Source organism: Phoca vitulina, unplaced genomic scaffold (genome assembly GCF_004348235.1).
Source record: "Phoca vitulina isolate PV1807 unplaced genomic scaffold, GSC_HSeal_1.0 scaffold22, whole genome shotgun sequence".
NCBI lineage: Eukaryota > Metazoa > Chordata > Mammalia > Carnivora > Phocidae > Phoca > Phoca vitulina.
This window is the reverse complement of record NW_022589725.1, coordinates 1,576,258-1,601,227: the sequence shown is the minus strand read 5'-3', so window position 1 is coordinate 1,601,227 and position 24,970 is coordinate 1,576,258. Positions and strand designations below refer to the sequence as shown.

Sequence of the window (24,970 nt, the reverse complement as noted above, 5' to 3'; positions counted from 1 at the left end):
ATCTTCCATCCCCCTCCCTTGGGCTGACCACTCGGGGCCTTCGGTGGTGGTGGTGGTGGTGGTGGTGGTGGTGGTGGTGGTGGTGAGCTCAGGGAGTCCAGCCTCCGCTCCCTCCCTTGCTTTCATTAGTTCCCACAAGCTCTGCAACTTGCAAAACCCAACCCTTCCCCTATGGGCCTGTGGTTTCCTGTGGGTCTGGGGTCCTGCCTGACTCGGCATTGGGAACTGTGGGCAGCGGGGAGAGGTGGAGGTGGTGTAAGCCCTTTCTTTGCCTTCTCATGCTGGGCTGCCCCCTCCACCCCAACGCACCCCACCCCCTGAGTCAGCCCCTGCCTGCCAGGGATGGGCGGGGCTACTGATTCAGTTACTAGAGCCTTCTTAAAGCCCCCACAAGGACGGCTGTAGCTAGAAACCACCACCCTCACCATGAGCCCCAGGCAGCCCCTGGTCCTGGTGCTCCTGGTGCTGGGCTACTGCTCTGCAGCTCCCAGACCACACAAGCCCACCCTCGTGGTCTTCCCCGAAGACTTGAGAGCTGATCTCACTGATAAGCAGCTGGCTGAGGTAGGCTAATACCCCAGGCTGGAGTTGGGGAAGGCTGGCCAGGAGTCGCAGGGAGGGCATGGGGCCTCAGAGGAGATACCTTGGGGCAAGTTGGGGGGTGATGGGCATGTCTGGAGAATAGAGGTGTCCAGGATCAGGCCCTGGAGGGCCCTCGGAGGCTCGGGACAGTGATGGCCAAGAATGGCTAATAAGAGTTTCCGAGGTGGGCAATGGGACATGATGGGGGTGGTGATGCATCGAAGGGTTCTGGAGTGGGCAGGGGCTTGGGGTGGACAGGGGTAAATGCTAGGGGGCCCTGAGGGAGGCCCGGGCCAGGGGCACCCCGGGGTGGGAAGGAGCCGAGGATGTCTACAGGGAAGGGAGTTAATGGGTGGGCATTAGCCCTGGTATCCTGGGTACCAAGTCCTGGGTAGTTGCTAGTCCCTGAGTGCCTGGGCAGAGGGAACCCGGGCAGGGTAGGGCAGGGAAAGAGTCCGGGCTCTGGAATATCTCTGCCCCTCCATCCACAGGAGTATCTGTTTCGCTATGGCTACAGTCATGTGGCCGAGATGAACGACGACAAGCAGTCCCTAGGTCGGGCGCTGCGGCTTCTCCAGAGGCGCCTGTCTCTGCCTGAGACTGGAGAGCTGGACAAAACCACCCTGGAGGCCATGCGGGCCCCGCGCTGCGGCGTCCCAGACCTGGGCAGATTCCAGACCTTTGAGGGCGACCTCAAGTGGCACCACCACGACATCACTTACTGGTGCGCGGCCGGGCCCCGCGGAGGCGGAGGGGTGGGGCGGGAGGGCCAGACCCCGCGCCGGCGGCGATCTCGTCCTTAGACCGATCCCTGGATTCAAATGTGCAGCTTGGGGCAAGTGGCTCCACCTCTGAGCCCCTGTTTCTCCTTCAGGAAAATGGGTCTTGCACGCAATCTTGAGTCTTCCCTCTCGCACCATTGTGAGAGTCCCAAGAGAAAAATGCGTCTGCAAGTGCTTTGTAGATGAGAGCGTGGAACGCAGGGAGGCTTGTGCTTGCTGAGGTCGCTGAGACACCGGGTGTCGCTACTGCCCCTGCTCCGGCCTCACTTCTGACCTCTCTCCTCCCGCTTTTCCCCTCCAGGATCCAAAACTACTCGGAAGACTTGCCGCGCGACGTGATCGACGACGCCTTTGCCCGCGCCTTCGCGCTCTGGAGCGCGGTGACGCCGCTCACCTTCACTCGCGTGTACGGCCCCGAAGCCGACATCGTCATTCAGTTTGGTGTTAGGGGTGAGAACGCCAGAAGGGGAAAGCCAGGAGGGTCTTGGACGGGGACAGCGGTGGGAGGACCATAGAGAGAAGAGAGCGGGCACTGGACCCGGCTTTGTCTCGCTTGTCCCCGTAGCTCTGGCCGCCGGTGGCCCTTATGCGCCCCCTCCTGCCCGACGCGGCACAGCGCGGGACGCAAGGCTTGGACAGCTGCTCGTAGGCGGCATCTCAGCCCCCACTCAATGCAGCGCCCTTGAGCAGCGCGCCATCTGCACAACTGCACTCGGCTAACTCCCTTCTTCTCCACCTGCTTCTTCAGAGCACGGAGATGGGTATCCCTTCGATGGGAAGGACGGGCTCCTGGCACACGCCTTTCCTCCGGGCCAGGGCATTCAGGGAGACGCCCACTTCGACGACGAAGAGTTGTGGTCTCTGGGCAAGGGCGTCGGTGAGATCCTGAGCCTCCCCGGCCCCCATTCCCTTCTCTTGTCACACTCATCGCCAGGCGCCCTGACCCTGTCCCCCTCCTCCTGCAGTGGTTCCGACCTACTTCGGAAACTCAGATGGCGCCCCCTGCCATTTCCCCTTCACCTTCGAGGGCCGCTCCTACTCCGCCTGCACCACGGACGGCCGCTCCGACGACGTGGCCTGGTGCAGCACCACGGCCGACTATGACACCGACCGCCGGTTCGGCTTCTGCCCCAGCGAGAGTGAGTGCGGGGTCGCGGCGCGGGCCACAACCCTGGATTTTAATCCCGGCTCTGCCACTAGTGCTGTGCGGCCTGCAAGTCTCTCTCGTGCTCTCTGGGCCCAGTTTCTCATCTGCGAAATGGGGAGAGGAGGGAGGGAGTGCACAGATGGTGTGGGGGTCAATAAACTCACGGCGCCTTCGGGCCGTCGTGTGGGCCTCCCCAGGACTCTACACCCAGGACGGCAATGGGGACGGCAAGCCCTGCGTGTTTCCATTCACCTTCGAGGGCAAATCTTACTCCACCTGCACCACCGACGGTCGCTCGGACGGCTACCGCTGGTGCGCCACCACGGCCAACTACGACCAGGACAAACTCTTTGGCTTCTGCCCGACCCGAGGTACCTCTGCCCCGCCTACCAGATTCAGCCCCGCCCCCTAGTTCCGCATTGGTCCCCGAAACGTGGCTCCTCCACCCATCGGTTTGTCTCTCCACGCTTCGTTGGGCCTCAGGATCGCCCGCTCCCTATCCATGATCACAGCCCCTCCCCCTGAGGTCCACGTGCCGCCCCCCGCCTCCCTGGGTCTTGGCCTTTTAGCCCAGCCTGCTGCCTCTCCCTTAGTCTCCGGTCCCCAGGCCCCGCCCACCACCCTAGCCGGGTCGCAGCTGTGGCCCCACCCTCCCCTAGGCTTTTAAAATAGGACACCAGGATTAGCTAGCTCCCTGTTTGGCCCGCGCCTGGTCCCTTATTGGACCCACCCACCTGGCTCACCCAAGGCTCTCTATCTCTTCAGTCGACTCCACGGCGACCGGGGGCAACTCCGCAGGGGAGCCATGTGTCTTCCCCTTCATCTTCCTGGGCAAGGAGTACTCGACATGCACCAGGGAGGGCCGCGGAGATGGGCACCTCTGGTGCGCCACCACCTCGAACTTTGACAGAGACAAGAAGTGGGGCTTCTGCCCGGACCAAGGTGAGCAGGGATCCAAGGTTGGGGGCAGCGGTGTTGGGGGAGGGATGGCCAGGGCTGGGAGGTCGGCCCAGGACTCACATCTCAGGGTCTTCTTTCCTCCAGGTTACAGCCTGTTCCTTGTGGCCGCCCATGAGTTCGGCCACGCGCTGGGTTTAGATCACTCATCGGTGCCGGAAGCACTCATGTACCCCATGTACAGCTTCACCGAGGGGCCCCCCCTGCATGAGGATGATGTGAAGGGCATCCAGTATCTGTACGGTGAGGTTTGGGGCAGGGATGGAGGGAAGAGATGGAGGGAAGGGCTGGGCTTTGTCGCTGTACCGAGAATGGGGAAATGGAGGGGGGGAGTGGGGACCTCAACATTTATCTGTGGGAAAGCCTGGGGCCAGTGGGTCCAATTGCTGCCTGGTCAGTGCTTGGAGATGGGGATAAAGAGCCCAGACTCTAGACTGAGACAGACGTGGGTTCAAAAGCCAGTCCAGCCACTCCCTGGCTAGGTGACCATGTAAGTTACTTCACGCCTCAATTTTCTCACCTGTGAAATGGGGCTAATAGTGGTACCTGCCTCATAGAGTTGTTAGGAGGTTTAAATGGATTAGAATAATGCCTGACATATAGTAGGCACCATATAAGTGTTTAATATTTTATTGTTATTACTTATGATCATTAGTATTATTCTTTTAAAAAATGGAGATATTAAATAATCTACTTTTTTTTTTAAGTCAAATGAGCTAATGTGAGTTTATAAAGCTCTTAGCACTAACTGCGTGCCCAAAACACACTTCTTTCCCACTAGCCTGGGGGGGCGGGCGGAGGGAGAGCCCCTGCATGTCTTGTGTTCATAGGGCCCAATCAGGGCCTGACAGCCCAGGGACTGGACAGACATAACTGGAATGAAAGGTGAATGTATGGGAGAAAATCAGCCTGTCAGTGACTGGGGGAAGGCAGGTCCAACACCTAAAGTGAGAAGAGGGAATGCCAGGGGCCTCATTCATGGGGCTTTGGGGGGCATATAGTCCACCAGCGCAGATGTGTGCAGGAATAGAGGATATCTCATCCGCTATCTCTTTTTAGGTCGTCGCCCTGACCCTGAACCACGGCCTCCAACCGCCCAGCCCCCCGCTCCACCAACCGGCTGCCCTACGGGGCCTCCCACTACCCGCCCCTCAGAGCGCCCCACTGCTGGCCCCACAGGCCCCCCTGCAGCTGGCCCCACGGGTCCCCCCACTGCTGGCCCTTCTGAGGCCACTACAGTGTCTTTCAACCCAGCAGAGGATATATGCAAAGTGAACTTCTTCGACGCCATCGCGGAGATCGGGAACCGTCTGCATCTCTTCAAGGATGGGTAAAGGGGCAGGGATGTGTAGCTGGGGGAGGGGATTTGGAGGAGGGACCTGCCTGCCCCTCTCCGCCCACTGACCTTCGGTTCAAAGTTCAGTGCCCCGCGCGGTCCCTTTTCTCATTCCCAGGAAGTACTGGCGATTCTCTGAGCGCAAGGGGCGCCGGATGCAGGGTCCCTTCCTCATCACTGACTCGTGGCCGGCGCTGCCCCACAAGCTGGACTCCGCCTTTGAGGACCCGCTCACCAAGAAGATTTTCTTCTTCTCTGGTTAGTTTCCTCCTTTTTCCTCCCCCCGCCCCCGCCATCCACATCCTCGCCAATCTAGGAAGACCGAGAGACCGAGTGTAATACGTGATACATTTTCCGCGGATTAGGAAAAGGCGCCCCCTTCTGGCGGGTGCAATTTAGCTGATCTTCACCGTCCCCTCGCATCGTCCTACGGAGCGGTTCTACTCCGTGGGCACCGAGACTGCGGGCACATCGGGCGCAGAAAGGCCTCGCTGGGTTCTTCCTCTTGACATTCAAAGACAACGTGTCCACTCCCTGCCCCCAGACCGATGCGGCTTTTCTCCCCTGCAGGGCGCCAAGTGTGGGTGTACACAGGCGCGTCGGTGCTAGGCCCGAGGCGTCTGGACAAGCTGGGCCTGGGACCGGAGGTGGCCCAAGTCACTGGGGCCCTCCCGCAAGGCGGGGGTAAGGTGCTGCTGTTCAGCGGGCAGCGTTTCTGGAGGTGAGAGTCACGGCGACGGCCGGCAGGGGGACCCCGGGCGCCATCCGCCGGCCCTCCGGCCCAGCACCTGTCTCTTCACCACTTCCTGCAGGTTCAATGTGAAGACGCAGACCGTTGATCCTAAGACCCCCAGCTCCGTGGAGCAGCTGTTCCCCGGGGTGCCCCTGAACTCGCACAACGTCTTCCAGTACCAAGGTGAGGGCTGCAGACCCGGGTGCCACTGTTCCCACCTAATTGGCCTCAGATGATTGGTCAAATTCTGAGGGAGAAAAAGCAGATCCCCTCTAGACTGAGGCAAATGCCCCAGCACAGATTAAGTTCCCTGTAGAGGCAGGGACCTATCCCAGATCATAAAGGGACACAAGAGAACAACCAGAACTAGAACCCAGATTTCCTGCTTCCCCGGCTGGAAGCTCTTTGCTCCCACAGTACGGGACACATGTTTTGCATGGAGGCTCATTCCTTTATTAGACAATATTTATCAAGTGCCTGTAACATGCCAGGCACTGTGCTGACACGGGAGATACAGTGATAAAAAAAAAAAGACAATCCATAACTGTCTTTGAGCAAGTCACTGCTGCTCACGGAGCCTCAGTTTCCCCATCTGTAAAATGGGGATGATAGCTGGAGTGATACTTAACTTTCTCTTCCTCCCCACTCACATGCAATCAACTGACAAGTTCTGTTGACTCTACTATCGAAATATTCACTTTTCACCATCTCCTTTGCAAATACCCTGGTCCAAGCCATACTGGTTGTTCAATACCATGAAGATACTCTCTACAAGTACGGAGTGGTTAGGAATGGAGGGCCATGGTCTTGCAGGCGACTCCAGACCCGTTCCAAGGTCAAAGAAACTACTGGGAGCCCTGGGTGGTGTTAAGCGTCTGCCTTCGGCTCAGGTCATGATCCCAGGGTCCTGGGATTGAGTCCCGAACGGGATCCTTGCTCAGCAGGGAGCCTGCCTCTCCCTCTGCCCGCCGCTCCCCCTGCTTGTGCGCTCTCTCTGATAAATAAATAAATAAATAAATAAATAAATAAATAAATAAATAAAATCCTAAAAGAAAAGAACTTCCGGGATCTGATCTGCTCTCTCACCCTCCCAGCACTCCTGTCGATCTCTCTGCTCCACATCACGCATCACCCGTATCACCCGCATGGCCTCTGGCTGCTCTTTGAACACATCAAGGTCACTCCTAGCTTTGGGCCTCCACGCCAGTTGTTCTCTCCGCCTGGAAGCTTCCCCAGACTGTGTGGGGGCTGCCTCCCTTTTACCCTTCGGCTCTCAGCGCTTAGGCTGCCTTTTCAAAGAGACCTTCTCTGGCCCTCATGCGTTATTCACCTACTTGCTTTTATGTCCTTCATTGTCACAGTCTCATTTATTTAGGTGTTTGCTTGTTAATCGTCTCTCCTACCCCATGGGAGTGTGAGCAGCCGCAGAACTGAGACCGTGCCTGCATTTTGGTCTCTGCTGTATCCCCCCGGGGCCTCTGAGCACTATAAATATTTGATGAAGTGAATGACTGAATGAATGAATGTCGAATGATTTGTTCTGAGCACCTACTGTGTGCCAGGCTCGGTGCCAGGGCTTCGGACATCGAGGTTTCCTGCCCTCCGACATCTCTGGGGGGGGGGATGGGAGATGGAGGTGTCCTTTGAAAAGCTTGGAAAGATCTAGAACGGCCAAGAGGGACCATGGCAAAGATCTTGCTCCTGTTTCTGTATGTGTCTGTGGGAGGGTTGGAATCAATCACCTCTCTCGTACTTGCCTTCCCCCTGCAGGGAAAGCCCACTTCTGCCAGGACCGTTTCTACTGGCGTGTGAATTCTCGGAATGAGGTGAACCAGGTGGATGAAGTGGGCTACGTGACCTTTGACTTCCTGCAGTGCCCTGAGGATTAGGGCTTCCCATCCTGCTTCAGCACTGCAGAGTGGATCCTGGGGGACCATCCCAATGGGGAAGGAGCCAGTTTGCCGGATACAAACTGGTGGGTTTGTTCTGGAGGACAAGGAAGAGTTGAGGTGGGCTGGGCCCCTCTCTTTCCACCTTCCTTTTTTGCTGGAATGTTTTTAATAAACTTGAATTCTTTAACCTTGAGGAGCAGAGTTGTGTATGTATGTATGCATGCACGCATGTATGTAATCGATAGAGTGTTTACTATGTGCCAGGTAGTGTCCTAAGCACTTCATGAATATTAACATTCATTCTTCCTATTAGGAAGATATAATGTGATTACTTCTATTTTACAGCTGGGGAAATGGCCAACATATTATTCATTCATCAAACATTTATTGAGCTCCTGCGTGGAGCCAGGCCTTGTGCTGGGTGCTGGGTGCTGGAGGAGAGATGAATCGGATTATGTTTCTGTCCTCAAGGACCTCTCGGGGTCCTCCAACTTTAGGTACACGAGTGCCCTCAGAACTTGCTTAAAATGCAGACTCCAGGCTCAGTCCCCAAAGAGTCCTGCTCAGTTACCAGGGTGATTCTTTGTCTGGTGGGGGTGGGAATCACACTTGGAGAGGGTGCGGCGTGTGGCCCTTTATTCTAGAATAACGGTGTGTATATGTGATTCTGTATGTTGTGGCTGAAGTCAGGGAACATTTCTCAGCCAAGATGACATCTGAACTTGAACTGAATCTGGAAAGATGAGCAAGAGTTTCTTCCTGTGCAAGTAGAACGGTCTTCTTAGAGGGTAATTTACTAGAAACCGTTAAACCTAAAAATGTGTCTATGCCATCTCTCACACACATGCGCACAAAACAACAGATAGAGGGACACTGCAGTATGGCTTGTGGAGTGAGAAATGGCAACATCCTAAGTGTACAGACATCAGGCAGCGGATAAATAGAATATGGTGTACATGATGATAATAGCTACCCTTAGTCCAACACGGGCTCTGTGCCAGGCGCTGTGCCATGCGCTTTATGCATGTTAACACTGCTAATCCTTAAAACAACCCCACGAGGCAGGTACTGCTCTTACCTTATGGGTATTACTGCCATCACCCCCTCCCCCCGTTTTACAGATGAGGTAACTGAGGCACAGAGAATTAAACAGCTCAGCAGAAGTCCCATAGCTGGTGACTGGTGGCAGTGGGATTTGACTGCGGGCTCTTGGGGCAAAGCCTGGGAGAAGAGAAAAAGCAGGGGGGCTTTTGGGGGAATGAGAAATGGCTCCGAACTCTAGTGTGTGGTTTTAGGAGGCAGATGGCGGTGGAGCAGAGAGGATTCTGGAATGGTTGAGGGGAATGGTGGTCTGGACTAGATGAGACAAGGTCTGAATGCCAGGCTGAGGAGCATGGACGTGACCCCACAGGAAAGCAGAGGGACTTGACTGGAGGGTTGGGGCAGGTGAGCGGAGCTGATGGGCTTGTTCAGATTTGATTGTCTTTTGGACTCAGGCCCAAGTGGGAGTTTGAGGGACTCAGAGAACTTCCTCCCGAGCTTCCTTTGGGTGGATTCAAACCCACCTCATCCATTTCTTACTGAGGAATGACACACTCCCAGGGGCATGCCCCCATTCCTTAATAGGGGTTATTTAAAGCCCCTCTGAACCTCTGTCTCTCTCTAGATACTGTTCCATCTCTCTACCTCTCACTCCACCCACAGTAAAACTTCTCCAAAGGATAGTCTCCACTCACTGTCTCCACTTCTTCAATTTCCATTCTCTCTGCTACCACTTTCAGCCTGACTCCCACCCCACCACACCGCCGAAATCATTCTTTTCCGAGCCACCGATGAACTTCCTGTAGCCAGATGCGACGGGCCCTCTGGGCTCATCCTACAGGTCTCTCAGCTTGGTCAACACAGTTGGTAATGCTGTTCTGCACTCAGTTTCTGGGTCACCCCTTCCTGGTTCTCCCCACCTCACTGGCTGGATCTTCCTCTTTCTAACCTCTAGATGATAGCATGCCCTTGCACTCAATCCTTGGACTTCTCTGTGTACACTCATTCCATGGGATTTCGTCCAGGCTTACAGCTTTAGATCTCTCTACTAAAGACTCCCAAAGTCTATATCCTCAGCCTTAACCTCTCCCCTGAGCTCCAGACTTGTATGTTCAAGGGCCGACTTGCATGATCCTTAGGGGCCTGATAGGCTTCTCAGCCTAACAGGTCCAACTGAACTCTTGGGATCCACCTTCTGAACGTGCTTCAGTCATTACTACCTTGATGACATCATCTGCTCTCAATCAGTCTTAGAACCTGATGAGTACTAAAACCTAGGTATCGGTTGAACTCCTTATTCTAGTACAGTTTCTCAACCTGGGCACTATTGACATTTCGGGCTAAATAATTTTTTTAGTGGTGGGGAACGTTGTAGGAATGTTTGGTGTCTTCCTCCAGGGAGTAGTGGGATCATGGACGGATGGCAGACCCACTCAGGGTCAGTCCTCCTCTCCCTACATTGGATCCCAATGTGGGGGTGGAGTGCAGGGAGGTGATGGGGAACCCGTGGCTCATGCCAGGCCAACCTGGTGCTAGCCTGGACAGCACAAGCTGCATCTCCCCATTCGATGTCAGTAACGCTGCCCTCCAGTTGTGACAATCAACAATGTCTCCGAACATTGCCAGGTGTTCCCTGGTGGGCAACACTAACCCCAGTTGAGAACTATTGCTCTAATAGAATAAACATACAGACAAGTCCACATGCCATAAGTGTACATTTCAATAAATTTCCACATACTGAATGCAACTGTGTAACCCACATCCAGATCAAGAAACAAAACATTATGTCCCCTCTCCTGCTCCCTTGCAATCGCTACCCCTCCACCCCAAGAGTTACCACCATTACTTCTAACAGCTTAGACAGATTTTGACTAGTTTTTACTTTAAATAGTATTTTACAGTACGTACTCTTGCATCTGGCTTCTTCTGCTCAAGGCTTTATTTGTGATATTCATAGATATTGTTTGTGAATTATAGATTGTTCATTCACACTATAGTTTTCCACTGTATGAATGTCCCACTATTTATTTATCCATTTATTTTTTTATTTGCCCATTTTATGGTTAATGGGAATTTGGGTAGTTCCCAGTTTGAGGCTATTATGAATAATGCTGCAATACACATTCTTGTAAATGTCTTTTGGTGAACATGGGCAGCCATTTCTTTGGGGCATACACCTAGTATACCTAGTACAGCAAATAACGATGCAATTAGAAATGTGTTGAGAAATTGTAGAAGCAGAAGTAGGATATTGTATATTCAAATGTATTAAATCTTACTTATTCATACAAGTGCTTTGGCAGGGTACATACCTCAGAGTGGAAATGCTGGCAAGACAGGTATAGGCATGCTCGGCTTGAGCAGATATGATCGAACAATTTTCCAAAGTGGTTCTGCCCATCTATGCTCTCACCAGCAATGTGTGACAGTTTCCAGGAGTCCTTTTTGACACCTCTTCCCATCCCACACAACGTTCAATTCAGCAACAGGTTCTGTATGTTCTACTTCCAAAACATACCTTGACTTGGATGAATGCCACCGCTCTAGTCTGGCTTTTACCACCTCTCGCATGAGGCTCTGCAGGAGCCTCCTACCTAGACTCCCAGGTTCCACTCCTGCTCTCTTTTAGTGGAGTCTTCGTGCAATAGCCAGAGTGATCCCGTTAACATATAAGTCAGATCACATCATTCCTCTGCTCAAAAACTTCCAGTGGCTCCTCTCTGAAACCTTCAAGAGGCCACATGATCTGCCGTTTCCCCCTCCCTCATCTCTTATCACTCTCACCTCTGTTCACTCTGTTCCAGACACACTGGCCTTCTTGCTGCTCCCTGAACAGTCCAGGCCCCTTTTCAACCCAGGGCCTTTCCACTTGCTATGTTCTCTGCCGGAGAGCTCTTCCCCCAGATCTTTGCATGGCTGGCTCCTTCTCACCAGGGAGGTTTCAGCTCACATATCACATCTTCTGAGGAATCTTCTTAGGTCACCCTCTAAAGTAGTCCTTCCCCCTAGTCATTATCCCTGGATCCTATTTTTTCTCCTTAACATATTCCAGAACCTCAAATTATCTTGTCTATGCGTTTGCTCACTTACAATCTTTCTCCCCGCACTCCTCATTAGAATTTAAGCCACACCAGGGCAGGAAGCCGGTCCATCTCAGGCAGTGCTGTATCCGCAGTGCCTTGTACCTTTGCCTGAAACACAGGAGCGCTATCCAGATGCGATGAATGAATGAATGAGTGAATAAAACCCAGGTGTTTAGGAGACCCCAGCAGAGGTGGGCCCGGGCTCCAGGAGCCACACACTGGGGCCCCCGGTGTAGGGACGGCTCTCAGCTGCAGGTGGGATCCTCAGGCGTTTCCTAGAATTGAGAGCCCAGGGACTTGGAGCGAAATGGCCACGTTCTGAAGCTCAGCACAGCGGGCACTAGGACCCTGCGCGGCGCCGCGCCCGGTGGGGGGCGGCGGACGGGGGGAGTCCGCTCTTTCTGTCTGCTAGAGCCGGGCTGCAGCCACTTGTGCGATCTGGGCCCGTACCGCCGCCGCCGGGCCCCTTTCCGCACTATGAGCCGCAGGTTCACTGTCACCTCACTGCCTCCCGCGGCGCCCGCCGGGACCTCTGACTTAGAGTCCCACCCGCATTCGGCAGCCTGTCTCCGCCACCTCTCAGGGGAAGACGCCAAAGGTAGAGGCCGCAGGGGGCGGGGCCTGCCGGAGTGGGGCGGGGCGAGAGAAGAGGAGGGGCCATGGTGGGCGGGTCTTCTCTTGGAAGGGGCAGGGCCGGGGCTGGAGGTGGGGTGGTCTCAGCTGAGGGCTAGAGAAGGGAGAAGAGCTGGGACCTAGCCGGGAGGGAAGGAGGCTGGATGGGCAATGGTGAAGGGAGGGGCCAGATTCGAGGTGGGCGTGGCACAGGGAAGAGGGTGGGTGGGGCTATAGGCGAAGGGGCGGATCTTGTGATGGAGTGGCTAGAGTCAAAAGAGGGCTCAACTGGAGGGCACTAAAGGGGCGGGGTCATTTCGGGTAAGGGGCGGGACCAGAGGGAAGAAGGTGAAACCAGGGAAAGGGGAGGGCAGTATGATTAAGGGGTGGGTCCAAAGACAATGGGAGGAGGCAGGACTATCTCTGCTTGGGGGCAGAAAAGGGCGGGACCAGAGAGGAAGGGGTTGTGCCGGGAGGATAGGGGTGGGGTCGACGGCGGGAGGTAAAATGAGTCCGGGACGCTGGGGCTAGTGCTGGCTCAGCAGGTGATTGGGGCCTGGAGGATCTTCTAATTCTCGGCCTCCCTGGAGACGTCGCGGACAGCGCCTCCCGGGGAGGAGATGGGAGAAAGATAAGTTACTTTTGGGCAGCTAGATCTTGGGAGGATTCTGTGGGGTGTCCAGTCCCGACCCTTGGGGACCCACTTAAGTCCCTCTGCTCCAACTCCAGAAGAGGGTTGGGTGGAGCAAGCTCAGGCTAGATTGGGGGCGTCCTCCTCGAGGACCCATTGCTGTTGTCTAGTAATGGAAGTTACAGGCAGGGTACAGAAGAGGGGAGGTGAAGGATCCATCTAGCTTTCGGTGAAGAATTAGTATCCTGGATGCACTCACAGTCTTCTCCGCAGGGGGCACTTGTCAGGGGTCCTCTTCCTGACCCTGCGCCCCTCAAGTCTGGAAGAAACGCTGCGAATCTGCTCAGAGTGGCCCCATCACGGGGAGGAGGAAGAGCCTCCCCGAGCCGCCAGGGGTCGCTGCTGAGCCGCAGGTGAGCTCACTCTGCAGCAAAACTAAGCACCAACAGCCCTGGAGGGGGCCTTTTCGGGGTTTCTTTGGCGAACTCCCTCTTGTGTAGATGACCAAACTGAGGCCTAGATTTCCGCAGGCCTCCAGCCCCTAAACCAGCTGCCTCCTGGACGTGGCCATTTGGATTTCTTGGGCTCCTTCCATTCTTCATATTTCCCCATAAACTGTCTCCTTTCTCATTTTTTCTCATTTTCATGAATGTCCTTTCCATCCTTAGAGTTTCAAAAGTCAGAACTCCAAGAGCTATTCTCAGCGCTTCCTTTTCTTTTCCCACCGGATCTAGTTGGTCCTCACATGTTGGCCAGCCCACCCCCAAAACTAATCCTGAGTCTGTCTTCTCTCTCCTGGTCACCATCACTCTGTACAAACCTCCATCATTTCTCACATGGCCATGGCCATAGCCACAGCCTCCTCACTGGTCTGCCTGCCTCTGATCCTGTCCTAACCGCCCTCCACACAAGCTCCCCATCGATTTTAGGATAAAGGCCAACGCAGCACCATAGTCTGTTGTTCAAACTCTTTCCTCATCTGCTCCGAGGCATACCTGTCCATGTTCCTCTTCCCACCTCCATTAGCCAGAGAAACTCCTACTCACTCTGTAGGTTATGGTTCATTTCACCTCTCCTGAAAGCCTTTCTCACTTTCCCTTGCTTCCAGGCAGAGGCTATCATCCCTCCTCTGCCCACCCACTGCACCATTAGAGCATGTCCCAGTGGATGGGAGTTATTTACTTGTGGGGCTCCTACAACTCAAAGGCAGGGACCATATCCTTTTGTCTTAGTGTTCCAAGTTCCAAGCCCGCAGCCTGGCACTTGGTAGGTGCTTAATGTTCATCAGACAAGAGAGGGAGTGGCTGGAAGCTCCTGCTTCTTCTACTCTTGCCTTCTCTCTTCCCATTCCCCATCCCCTGGCCTGAGAATAAGATGGCCCTCTCTCTCATTCCTGGGGGATCGATAGGTCTTCCCATTCCCATTTCCAAGATCCTGCATGTTGAAGTAAAATATGGCTCCGTTTGGGGGTGTGCAGGTGTGTGTGCAAACTGGGTGTGAATCTAGAATGCTGAGTGCTTGTGGCAGAGGCAGGGTGCGTGTGTGTGTCTTTGTGTGTCTTGAAGGAGGAGCATCCCACATAAGCTCTGATGACCTGTGGGGCAGTCAGTGAGTCAGTGCTTATATGTGCCACTGTATTCCAGTATGTTGACGGCATGTGTGTATTCCTGGGCCTGTGTCTGGGGTGGGTACCTGTGTGCACGAGTTTATCAGAAGTTTCATCTTGAGAATGATTTGGGTGACTTGTAACCTCTTTGGTCCTGAGAGGTGCCCTCCAGGCCCTCCGCCTTGGTAGGTCACTGCATGGGGAGGTAGACAGGGGCTCCCTAGGGGAACCGAAATCTGGTGATATCTTTCCCACAGCTCTTCTTGTGTCAGCCCTCGGGCCCCAAGGAGATGTGTTCCTCACCTACTGTCCTCACCCAGGCCCATGGGGAGAAATGGCAGCATGTGGAAGGTGGGGAAGGGTTGGGAGAGGTTTGGCAGGTCACTTGTGTATGAGCATTGTCTTTAATTCTGGACTCAGGGGGTGGAGTTTGCCTCTGGAAGTGCCTCCTGCTGCCAGGGGATCAGCTGTAGTGGGGGCATAACTGACGGGGCTGAAAGAAGCAAGTCAGAGGCTGATCCTTGAATCTACCATGAATCCTGGGCTGCAGCCACCACACCTCAGTTGCCTCGTCTGTACTATGGGGAGGTTGACGATGACTTGGCTGGACAAAAGTGGACCTGGGGCCAGTTGTTACCACTCTGAGCGATTCTCGCATCCCTTTATACCACTTCCCACTGTGCCTCAGTTTCTGGTGGAGCAAGACAGGGCACTGGAAAGAACCTTGGGCCTGGGTTAAGACTAACAGGAGTTGAGATGTGTTCCCAGGAGTGAGAAGGAGCTGACTTACGCTGGGGGGATGGAGCAAGACCACAATATAGCCCATCCACGCTCTAGCTCAGGCTCTGTGGTGTCCCCTTGGGCACATTGCTTCCCCCGTCTGAGCCTCAATTTCCTCATCTGTAGTATAAAGGAGTTGAACAGGAAGCTATCTGAGGGTCATGCTAGCCATAAAAATGCTAGAATTCTTTGATGATCTAGAAGGGTGAAGTTCTCTGCCTCCTCCATACCCAAATCTCATGTTTCAGTCTATCTGTAAATTGGGAAGAATGACACTGAGTTATTGGTATAAATATCTGATTTGGAGATCGCCAGCCTGTTCAGGGTGTTCTCCGGTCACCCCCTCCTCAAGCCGGGACTCAGAACCCCACTGCCCAGTACTTCAGCCCAAGGTGAGCCCTGGGAATCTCCATGGTAACAAACTGGTTATGAACGGGGCTGCAGTTGCCATGGTGACGGGCTGCTCTCCCTCCCTCCCTCTCTCTCTCTCATCCCCCTCATCTCCCCCCCTCTCCTCAATGAACCAGAGCGATCTGCGGGCACCAGCTCTCCAGGTGGGGTGGGGGTGGGGGGGTGGCTGCCGTGCGAAGGGGGTCCAGATTGAGAAAGAGGAAAGATGGGCTGAATCTGTAGGGAATGGGGGGCTGTTGGGGTGCCATTGCCATGGTGACAGGGCTGCAGCCTGTTAATTAAGCCCCTGGTTGCCACGGAGACAATGGTGGTTGACGTGCTCTGCGGCGAGCCCTGTGTGTGTGGGGTGTGCTGTGCGCTGGACTCATCAATTCACTGTGAGGGTTTTGGGTCTGGAGGACGGGCATGTAGTTTGGGCAGAGGAGTGAAGGAGAGAGTTCAGGGCCTTGGCTCCAGGAAGACAGAGCTGGGGTGGGTGTGTTAGGTCACGGGGGTAATGATATGCAGATAAGGATGGATAGGGACTGAGCCATGAGGAGGAGCACTGTGCCTGCCTCCTGTGGAAAGAAGACCCAGCCAGGTGGCTCCAGCTTCCTCCAAACGGCCTCATACCTGGTTCAGTGGATGGAGCCCTGGGCTGGAGGTCAGGGAGCTGGATTCTAGTCCCCAGTCTGCCGCAAATTCACCCCATGACAAAAATTGGTACCTTTTCATTTCTACACTTTAATTTCCCCTAAATGAGGGGTGGAAAAAAATAATTTATAAAGTCTCTTCCAGTTCCCACATCCTGACACTTAGGCAGCTTCCCTGAAATTTTTTTCTCTCTGAGATGCAAAAGGTGAGGGCTGGTGGTGAACTTTAGACATTCAGAATTCAGGAACAGGCCCCTTCCCAGCTCTGCATCTTGTGTGGCTTGAATGAGAGAGTTTCCCTTGCCCTAGATCTTCCTAGGGCTCTGGGTGGAGTTGGGATGCTAAGCTGGCAGCCATGTTCCTGGGGCTCAGAGCTGAGGGTCACCTTACTGGTGACCTTACTGGCCAAGGCCAGGCTAACAGTGCAAGAGGGTCTGCAATGGTGTTTTCTCAAAGCCTCACTGCAGATGGTTGGCCTGAAGCCAGAATAGGGATGAGGCTCCTTGAGAGGTAAGGGGTGTGAATCGAAGGGGTAGGGTCTCCCTTAGGGGCCATCTCTTTACTCGGTCTGGGCTTAGTCTGAGATAAATGGAGAGAGCACTAAGAGCTTTCAGAGTAGGAAGACATCCCTTGGATTTATGTGACCTAATCCTTTCATTTTGCAGATGGAGATACTGAAGCCCAGAAAGAGAACTTAATTTTTCCCAGGGATACAGAGTTTGGGGGCAGAGGACAGGGTAACTTCACTGTGTCTTGAATTCCAGATGCCTTGTGAGATAGGAACTCCGGTGAGGGTAGGCAGATGGGGCACCCAGGGAAGAGAAATCACCCCTGCCTTCACCTGTGCCCCCCTGGGATCTAGGTTCCTCCTGTGGGTGGTCTCAGTCCCTGAGTGGCCAGGGCTCTGGACCGTAAATGAATGGAAATACCTCTGGGGGAACATCCCAGATCTGAGATTGCTGAAAAAAATCTCGGCATTTAATTTATTTCACAGCATTTCGCATATGAACGTGCCACACATTTTGCTGTGTTACCTGTCTCTACAGAGTAGTGGAAAACCATAATGCTGCTGGGAGTGGTGGTGACGGTGGGGTGTGTAGGTAGTGGAGTGCTTAGAAATTCCTGAGCATGGGTCTTTCCACCTGCTATCCTTTTAGCCCCTGTCACCAATTCAAACTCCTTTCACCTCTTTCTTTCTTTCTTTCTCTTTCTTTCTTTCTTTCTTTCTTTCTTTCTTTCTTTCTTTCTTTCTTTCTTTCTTTCTTTCTTTTTCTTTCTTTTCTTTCTTTTTTAAAAAATTTTTCTCCCTGGGAAAGCTAAGAAGACCAATTCTTACACCTTGTCTGAATAGCTAGCTCTCCATCCTAACAAGTCCTTCTAGCGTCCACGAAACCCAGTGGCAGTGATACCTTATTGGTGGATCCCTCCGGAGCCCCTTTCTGTCAGCTGCCAAAGACTATGATTGACCTCATCTGAAGCCACTGATAATTGTGAGCAAGGACTCTGAGCTGCGGGTCCAGTCAATGGCTCTGAAAAGTCATGTCCTAGAATGGGGTCTCTAGTGTGGGCGGCTTTTTAGAACCCTTGAAGATCTTCTGGGCCTACCTCCAGTTGCAAGCTGAGGGGCCACTTCAGTCCTGCATCTCTGAAGCCTGACCACAAGAAAAGGGAAAGAGCTCATCTCAGACCCTTCCCTGTTCCCTTTTTAGTAGCCAAGAATCAGAGATAGCTGAGCAGTGTGGTTTGACTCTATCCTTGTCCCTTCTGTTGGAGGCAGGACAAATTTTTAAAAGAATTTATGTTGAGGAAGAGTCCTAAACTAGAATAAAGCAAACTGGATTCTAGACCAAATCCTGCCATTCACTGGCATTGTGTGTCCATAGGCTGTCATTTCTCCTCTTTGGACCTTAGCTTTTTCATCTATAAGATGAAAGTTGTCCGTTAGATAAGATGATTGATGTGATCCCCTTCAGCCCCAGAACTCTCCTGAAACTTAGAGGGCCAGTGCTGGGGGCCAGGGGGTTCTGAAAATGATTTCCCCTTCTCTCACCCTTGGATGTTTAGATCTTCCAGAGACACAAAGTGTCCAAACCTCTGATGCTGCTTCCTGAGATGTCTCCACTGCAGACTCAAGTCTGGATTCTAGGGGTTGTCCCAGAGAGGTCCTAGGACAATCAAGCTTCTGGAGGACTGGTGTCAGGGGAGGAGGAGGGACACAGAGAGCATGCTGGCTCTGGAATCCTCAGAAAGCAATCCTGGATTAGGGGATTAGACACTCCCACCCCAGGAGAAAATCTGGTCCCAAACCAACTGGTGGCCTCATTCCTCCCTCCCCCACTGTTACCGGCCAGCCTCCTACCAGCCTGCCCTCCCTCCAGGCTGCACCATCCCCAGTGAGGAGTCAGCCATCCCTGGAATCTCATTGCCGCCTTATCTCCTCCTCACCACATCTCCTTCCCACGGTCATTCTAAAGTCAGAGGGTCCCTGTCTGTGGACTACTGGGATTTGTCTTGGGGGTGAGATGCTAGGACTCAGTCTAAGCACAATGAGAGGGTTTACTGCAACTCCTCAGGTACCACTCTTCCCATTTTAAGACAGGATGAGCCAGACAGTTCAGCACAGTGACCCTGAACCCCCTGGGGGCAGCACAGTGCTTCAGTTAAGGGCTCTGGCCTCAACACACCCCCGGTTCCAACCTCTTGAACAGCGATTTGGGAAAGGATCTGGTTCTCCGCTCTTCTTCAGGGCTGGCCTCCCCAGCTTTGCAGACAGGCTCCCCAGGGACCCATATTCCATGGCGCCCCACCCCCGCCGCCTCAGTACTCCTCGCCTTCCCCCTAGGGGTCACCCCAGACCCCCAGCCAGCCAGCCGCTGCGGGGCCGCCTCCCCGCGGCCGCGACCTAGTTCCCTGCCGTTATTTTTAGGGCGCGGGATGGCACCTGCCCACGTGCCGGCCCCGCCTGTGCCGGAGAGTGGGGGGCGGGCGGAGCTGCGTCTGCTCGTGGGAGGCGAGGCCCCCGTCCCCCGCAGCACCCCCTCCATCCCACCCGTGCAAGCCCCCGGTTTTCGTGCGAGGGGGCCTCCAGCCGCGCTCTGCCAGCCCCTCGTCTCCTCTTCTTCCTCCCTCTCGCGCTCCCCCCCAAAACCCCGCCAGTGGCTCACGCCTCCTGCATACGGGATGAGGTGAGCAGCGCCGCCGCTGAGAGGGGGCGCGCGCGGGTGTGAGCGTGTGTCCGTGTGCGAGTGTGTGTGCGCCGGGCGGGCGGGCACTGCAGCTTCTTCCTCCGTGGAGCGGAGAGCGAGAGAGAGCTAGAGCGAGCGAGAGAGCGGCGAAGGCGGGCAGAGGGGCGCGGGCGAGGCGGAGCAGCCATCCCCGGGCCCGGCGCCGCGCCGCCACCATGCTAAACAACCTGACGGACTGCGAGGACGGCGATGGGGGAGCCAACCCCGGTAAGCAGCGGCCCGGGGGCGGCGAGGGAGGGGGCGGCGAGGAGAGGAGGCAGCTCTAGGGTTAGAGGCAGAGCGGGGGCCGCCTCCTTCAGAGAAGCGGCTGGGACTGACCGGGGCGGTGGGCGCCCAGGGCGGCCTGGAGCCCTGCTCCATTGGAATGCGCCAGGCGCTGTCCGAGGTGCTGGAATGCGCCGCGCCCCGGGCAGGGCTGGGGGCCGAGGGCTTGCCGTTGCCCACAGCCCGGGACAGACATGGGTTAGCTAAGCGGGGGAGGCGGTGGGAAGGGGATGGAAGAGCTAGAATGGGCTGACGTGGACCTCGACGGGCGGGAGGAGGGTTCCTTTCCCCAAGAAGGGACCCCGGCGTCCTGGCGCAGAGCGTTGACCGGCGGCGCGGGGAGGGGGTGGGGGGGGTGCAGTCTGCTGCAGTCCCTCGCTCTGAGACTTCCAGCTGAAAGGTGGGGGGAAGGTGTCCATGGGGGGTTGGAGCCCTATGACAGCCCCCGTCCGGGCTGCGGTGTCTCCTTAAGGGGACACTTGGTGCAATCCGGGCCCCCTCCCCCAAAGCTGCCCGAGGTCCGACCTCAGACTGAAGCGTACCTCCTCCGGAGATTTTCAGCTCTACTTTGCGGAATCTCCCTCTCCCTCTCGCGTACCCATGGGTTCCTATTCAGGACGGGAAGCAGGATCACCCTCCTTTCTTCCCTCTTTCCCCTTCCTTTCGGTACCCTGGGATGACAGTGAGGTTGCCAGGGCGGGGCAAGGGGGAGCCTTTCTAGTCAGCTCTGCTAGCTTCCCCAGTGAGGCCTCAGGAATGGGGTCCCAGCCGCTGAATCCCCGGCGCCGCGGCGCGGACACTGCGGACGCGCTGCGGTGGGTGCGGAGACTCGCTAGGAGCCCAGGGGCTTGAAGCAAGTCCTTTCGCTGCTCTTGCTTTCCGCCGCCCTCCTCCACGGCTTCCCTGCTCCGAGGTCTTCGGGTCCAGCCACCCCCTCGGGCTCCCAGGCCCCCCGCCGCCCCCCAGCGGTCTTAGCCATCCATCACGGCTGTCAGCCGCCCCCACCCCCCACCCTCCAGCGGCGCTGCGTCCCTTGCGCACTAGCGCGCCTCCCGCTCCGGCTGTCTGCGCTCCGCGCCTTCAAACGCTCCCCTGGGCATTGCTTGACCCTCTGAGCTGAGACTCTTGCAGACCTCCGCGGGGGATGGCCAAAGAGCCCCAAGGACTGAAAGAGCGGGGCTTTCAGGGACTGGGAGCCTAGACTTGAAGTCTTCTGGATCCTGGATTCAAGTCAGAGCCAAGTGGCCGCTTGGGAAGGCTGTGGACAGCAGGGTCCCCAATTCTTTGTCTAAGACCCCCTTTTTCTCCCTGAGGTTGAGTGGTATACAGGGGTCTGAACCACTGGCTGGCCAGCTAGCTCATCCATCTCCCCAGTGACCCTGGGGTTGCCTCATCCAGCAGCCGCCCCCTCCCCAGCAGGCTTAGGCTACGGGGGAAGAGGGTTTGGCAGAGTCTGCGGCAGATTCAGGCATCCCGACGCGGTGCCCAGGGAATGAGTTGTGTGTGTGTGTGGGGGGGGGTCATTGCCATCTGGGATCCCCTTCAGATGCCTCCACTCTGAGGACAAGGGCTCAGGCTGAGAGATAATCTCTGCTCCCCCCAGACACTAGGGTATGGTCCGATCCCCTAGCCCCTGCTTTCTCTACCCTGAGGTTTGTGCCTTTCTGGGCCTTGGGGTTTCCATGGGGTCTCAGGAGGCCTAGAAAAGAGGCATCTGTGTGTGGAACAGGATCGAACTAGGAACTCCCTTCGGTTCTACCCACTCCCCATTAGTTTCTAGACTCTGAGTGTAGAGGGCCCATCTGGAGACCTTCTCTCTCTGTGTAGGGTCCGGAACCTAGAACTAGAGTGGCCAGTACCTGGGTCAGATGTTTGGGGTCCCAGAGGGAGACTGACTCCTAGCGATGCCCCAAGATGGTCATAAGGGGCCCTAAGGACCTGCTGGGCTTGAGGGAAGAGGGACTATCAGACCAAGAGCCTCTGCCATCTCTGATCTTATGTTCTTGGGGATGTAGGTGAGGACCTGGGTACTGACCTCAGGGAGGTGGTAATAGCCCAAAGAGTAAGAGGGCTCCTCTGGACTAAAGAAGAACCCTCTGGACTAAAGAAGACCTCTATCCCCTTGGAGTCTGACGCCCTCCCCCACTCCCCGCAATCTGGCTTGGGGATTCCCCTAGGCCTGGCCCCAGGCCCCCGGGGGAGGCTCCTTAGCCTGCGCCGCTCGCCTGTTTCCTCCGCGGGAGCTCTGGCCGCCGCAGCTTAATTGAAAGCCGATTCGGGCTGAGAGCTCCCAGGGGGCGGGGGCGGGGGCGGGGGCCAGGCGGAGAGGGCTCAGCCTCAGTCTGGCCCTGCCTCTCGCGCGCGCGCCACTCGCCGCTACCCATCAGCCTGCGTCCTGGCTCTGGGGATTCAGGGCGAGTTCCCCCTGCTTCTCTGAGAACTCCTGAAGCTCGCCCTTCTCCCCGCAACCAGTGCGCCCGCCGTTCCAAGGAGGGGACGAAATCAGCCCGTGGCAGACGAGGCCGGGAGCCTAGCGTCCCGTCCAGATGGCGGGTGGAAGGGCGGGACCCAGGACGAGCCTATTGAGCCGCCCTCTCCCCGGCCTTCAGCTCCTAGCTGGGATCCGGCCCGGAGCCTGGCTCCGCGCTGCGCGTCGCGTTACATAAGCGGCTGCGGGCGCGTGGCCGCCTCGGCTCGGCGCTGCGCTCTCTCCCCGCGCGGTCGCCATGGAGACCGGCGCAGGGCTGCCTAGTAGCGGGATCTCGGGCCAGGACGCCCCCCTTGCCACCCCGCACGCGCCCCGGGACCCCAGGAAGGAGGAGGGGCTTGGGAGGGGGCGTGAAAGGCAGAGGGGAGGGGCTCTCGTGTCCGGTTGTTCTGGCCCCCAGCGGACGCCGCCGGCAGAGAGACCCAGATCCACAGGGCCCAGGGCCCCTAAATCTGGGAGCTTGGGGAGGGCTATGGGATGGGGAGCCCGGGCTGGGTGGGGCACCATGTACATGAATAATAATCGTACTTGTAATAGCAGCAATAGTTGCACTTATGTGCCAGGCGCACCCAACAGGCATTATTTCCCTTAATCCTCAGGACAGCCCTGTGTGCTAAGCACAATTATTATCCCTTTGCAAAGAAGGAAACTGAGGCTTAGAGAGTTTAAGCGACTTGCCCAACATGTCGACACAGCCAATGAAGCTGGAACTGGAGCCTAAATCTTGATCCCAGCCCCTTTCCTTAACCATCAAGAAATTTGTTCTCATCCCCCTCCAACCCTCTTGTTCCCACCATAGCGTGGTGAGAATATGAAGCATCTTGTCAGCATTTTAAAAGGAGGAGGGACCCACTTCTTTTTTATTTCTCCTGTTCTCTGGCCCCAGACAGCTCTTCTGAGACCCTGGGGGTCAGGAAGGGAACCTGGGGGAATTTACCTCCAAAGACTTTTTTTTTTTTTTTTTCCTGAGCATCTATTATGTGTTAGGTTCTCACTGGGGGGACAGGTCTGTCATTTCCAGGAACTCATATGTGAGAAAGAAGAGGTAATGGTGCCCCCCCCCCTAGTGTGGGGATCAGGAGTTGCTGGCTTGATGGATGAGGTGGAGGTCGTGGCAGGAGAAGGTGGTGGGTGTCCCTGGAGCCAGTGAGGCATCCCTTCCCCCTTCCACGACTTTGAGTCAGGGATGAGATTGGATTTGTAATAGGTTGTGCTCTAGGGATGGACCCAGGCTGGGTGACTAAGGAAGATTTCCAGGAGGTAGGGAGGAGAAGGATGGAGGAGGATTTGGGAAGATGGAGGTGGAGAGAGACATGACAGGAGATGAGGGGACAAGAAATTCAGAATACATAGGGCCTCAACTTCATTTGGGATTTGTTAATTGGGGAGTCTCCCCAGGGTCCAGAGAGATGTCTACTACTGGGATTCAGCCCTGGAACTGAGAAAGGGTGCTGGCTGAAGCCAAGGTAAAGTGCCTGTGGGGGTCCCCTATATCTCTTTGAAAGGACCTCTCCTAGATGCCCAAGAGCCTTTCTCCTTGGGTGATCTCATCCAGATGCATGGTTTCACACACTTCCTCCACCTATTCTCATGGGTTACCCTCATCTTTTCTCTGCCCAGCCTCTTTCCTGGGCCCCACTCTGTATATCCAAGTGGCTTCTGGACATACTTGCTTGAGTGTCCTATTCTACCTTACCGTCGGTCAAATTCAGCATCTTCCCCACCCCCAATCTCTTCTCTTCCCCCATTTATTAGATAGCACCATCACCCATCCATTAACCTATGCTAGGAACCCCAGGCATTACCCTAGATTCCCCCTTCCCACGTCCCCAAACATCTGGCATAGAAATATGTGCCAGTAATTCTTGAGTCTGCCCATTGCCTTGCATTGCTCTGGTCTGGGTCATCATCAGCCCCTGCCTGGATTGCTTAAATTCTCAAACTAGCATCTGTATTCTTCATCTAAAGGCCAGAATGATTGCTCTAAAACAGGACTCCATTCACGGCACTTCTTTGCCTCAAACTCTTCGATGACTTCCCATTGTCCTCTGGATGAAGGCCAAAACCTTTAATATGGTCTGCTAATCATTTAAGGACCCAGCCCACACCTTCCGAGGCTCATCTTTTCATAAGTCAGTCTCCACCTTTCAGCCCCTCTCTCCATGCCCCTTCCTCAGACTCAAGCCAGATCAAACTTCTTTCAGCATTTCTGACCCACTCTGTTCACTCTCCCCTCTGGGACAGCGAACATGCTGTTCTCTCTGCCTGGAACATCCTCCCGCCTCCCTCCCAGTCTAGCTCTTACTCATCCTTCAGTTCTCAGCCTACTCGTCACTTCCTCTGGGAAGGCTTCCGTGACCTCCCAGGCTGGGCTGAATGCCTCTCCTATATTCCCACAGTCCCTTGTTCATCTTCTATCACAGAATTTAGCACTCTGGGTTGGAAATTCCTGGATACTAGTTTATCTCTCCTGCCTGTGGGTTCCCTGAGGGCAGGGACAGTGTCTTGGTCTGTGTTTACTCTTCGCTCCCTCCCCATGCTTGTACTGGCACATGGGAGAGATCCAGTGAATATGTGTTGATGGAAGATGCATGAGGAGCATAGAAGATGCCAAATGGGTCACTTCTCCAAGAGATGGAGTATCCTTTGGGCCTCTGGCTGTAGTATTCTCTATCGCTGCCTCTGGGAAAGAGCATGCTTCCACCACAGAACACCAGCATGGTCCCAGGTATGGTCAAGGAGGGGGAC

General features: G+C 55.4%; 2 protein-coding genes across 3 annotated transcripts in view; both read left to right on the top strand.

Annotated features, from left to right (window-relative positions):
• The first annotated feature begins 410 nt into the window (after window positions 1–410).
• MMP9 (matrix metallopeptidase 9) lies at window positions 411–7,608 on the top strand. The gene is made up of 13 exons (XM_032419379.1): window positions 411–564; window positions 1,074–1,306; window positions 1,666–1,814; window positions 2,113–2,241; window positions 2,330–2,503; window positions 2,709–2,882; window positions 3,277–3,453; window positions 3,556–3,711; window positions 4,528–4,798; window positions 4,923–5,062; window positions 5,375–5,525; window positions 5,617–5,720; window positions 7,308–7,608. The coding sequence occupies exons 1-13, from the start codon at window positions 427–429 to the stop codon at window positions 7,424–7,426; spliced, it is 2,115 nt and encodes a 704-aa protein (XP_032275270.1). The 5' UTR covers window positions 411–426; the 3' UTR covers window positions 7,427–7,608.
• Window positions 7,609–11,946: 4,338 nt separating this feature from the next.
• Window positions 11,947–24,970, top strand: part of SLC12A5 (solute carrier family 12 member 5) — a 34,940-nt gene continuing 21,916 nt past the window's right edge. Inside the window, exon 1 of one of the 2 annotated variants that reach the window (XM_032419377.1) lies at window positions 11,947–12,151. In XM_032419377.1, the coding sequence (XP_032275268.1) occupies window positions 12,031–12,151 (121 nt within the window). In that variant the 5' untranslated portion in view covers window positions 11,947–12,030. Of the gene's footprint in view, window positions 12,152–19,305; window positions 19,678–24,970 lie in introns of those variants that run through there. The other variant, XM_032419378.1, reaches the window with a different exon arrangement.

Bases quoted from the DNA above. Each gene is read 5' to 3' on its own strand.
- MMP9 (XM_032419379.1), top strand. From the start codon at position 427: ATGAGCCCCAGGCAGCCCCTGGTCCTGGTGCTCCTGGTGCTGGGCTAC. The intron at 2,504-2,708 runs GTGAGTGCGGGG...GGGCCTCCCCAG, and splicing joins CGGCTTCTGCCCCAGCGAGA to GACTCTACACCCAGGACGGC. The intron at 3,712-4,527 runs GTGAGGTTTGGG...ATCTCTTTTTAG, and splicing joins GGGCATCCAGTATCTGTACG to GTCGTCGCCCTGACCCTGAA.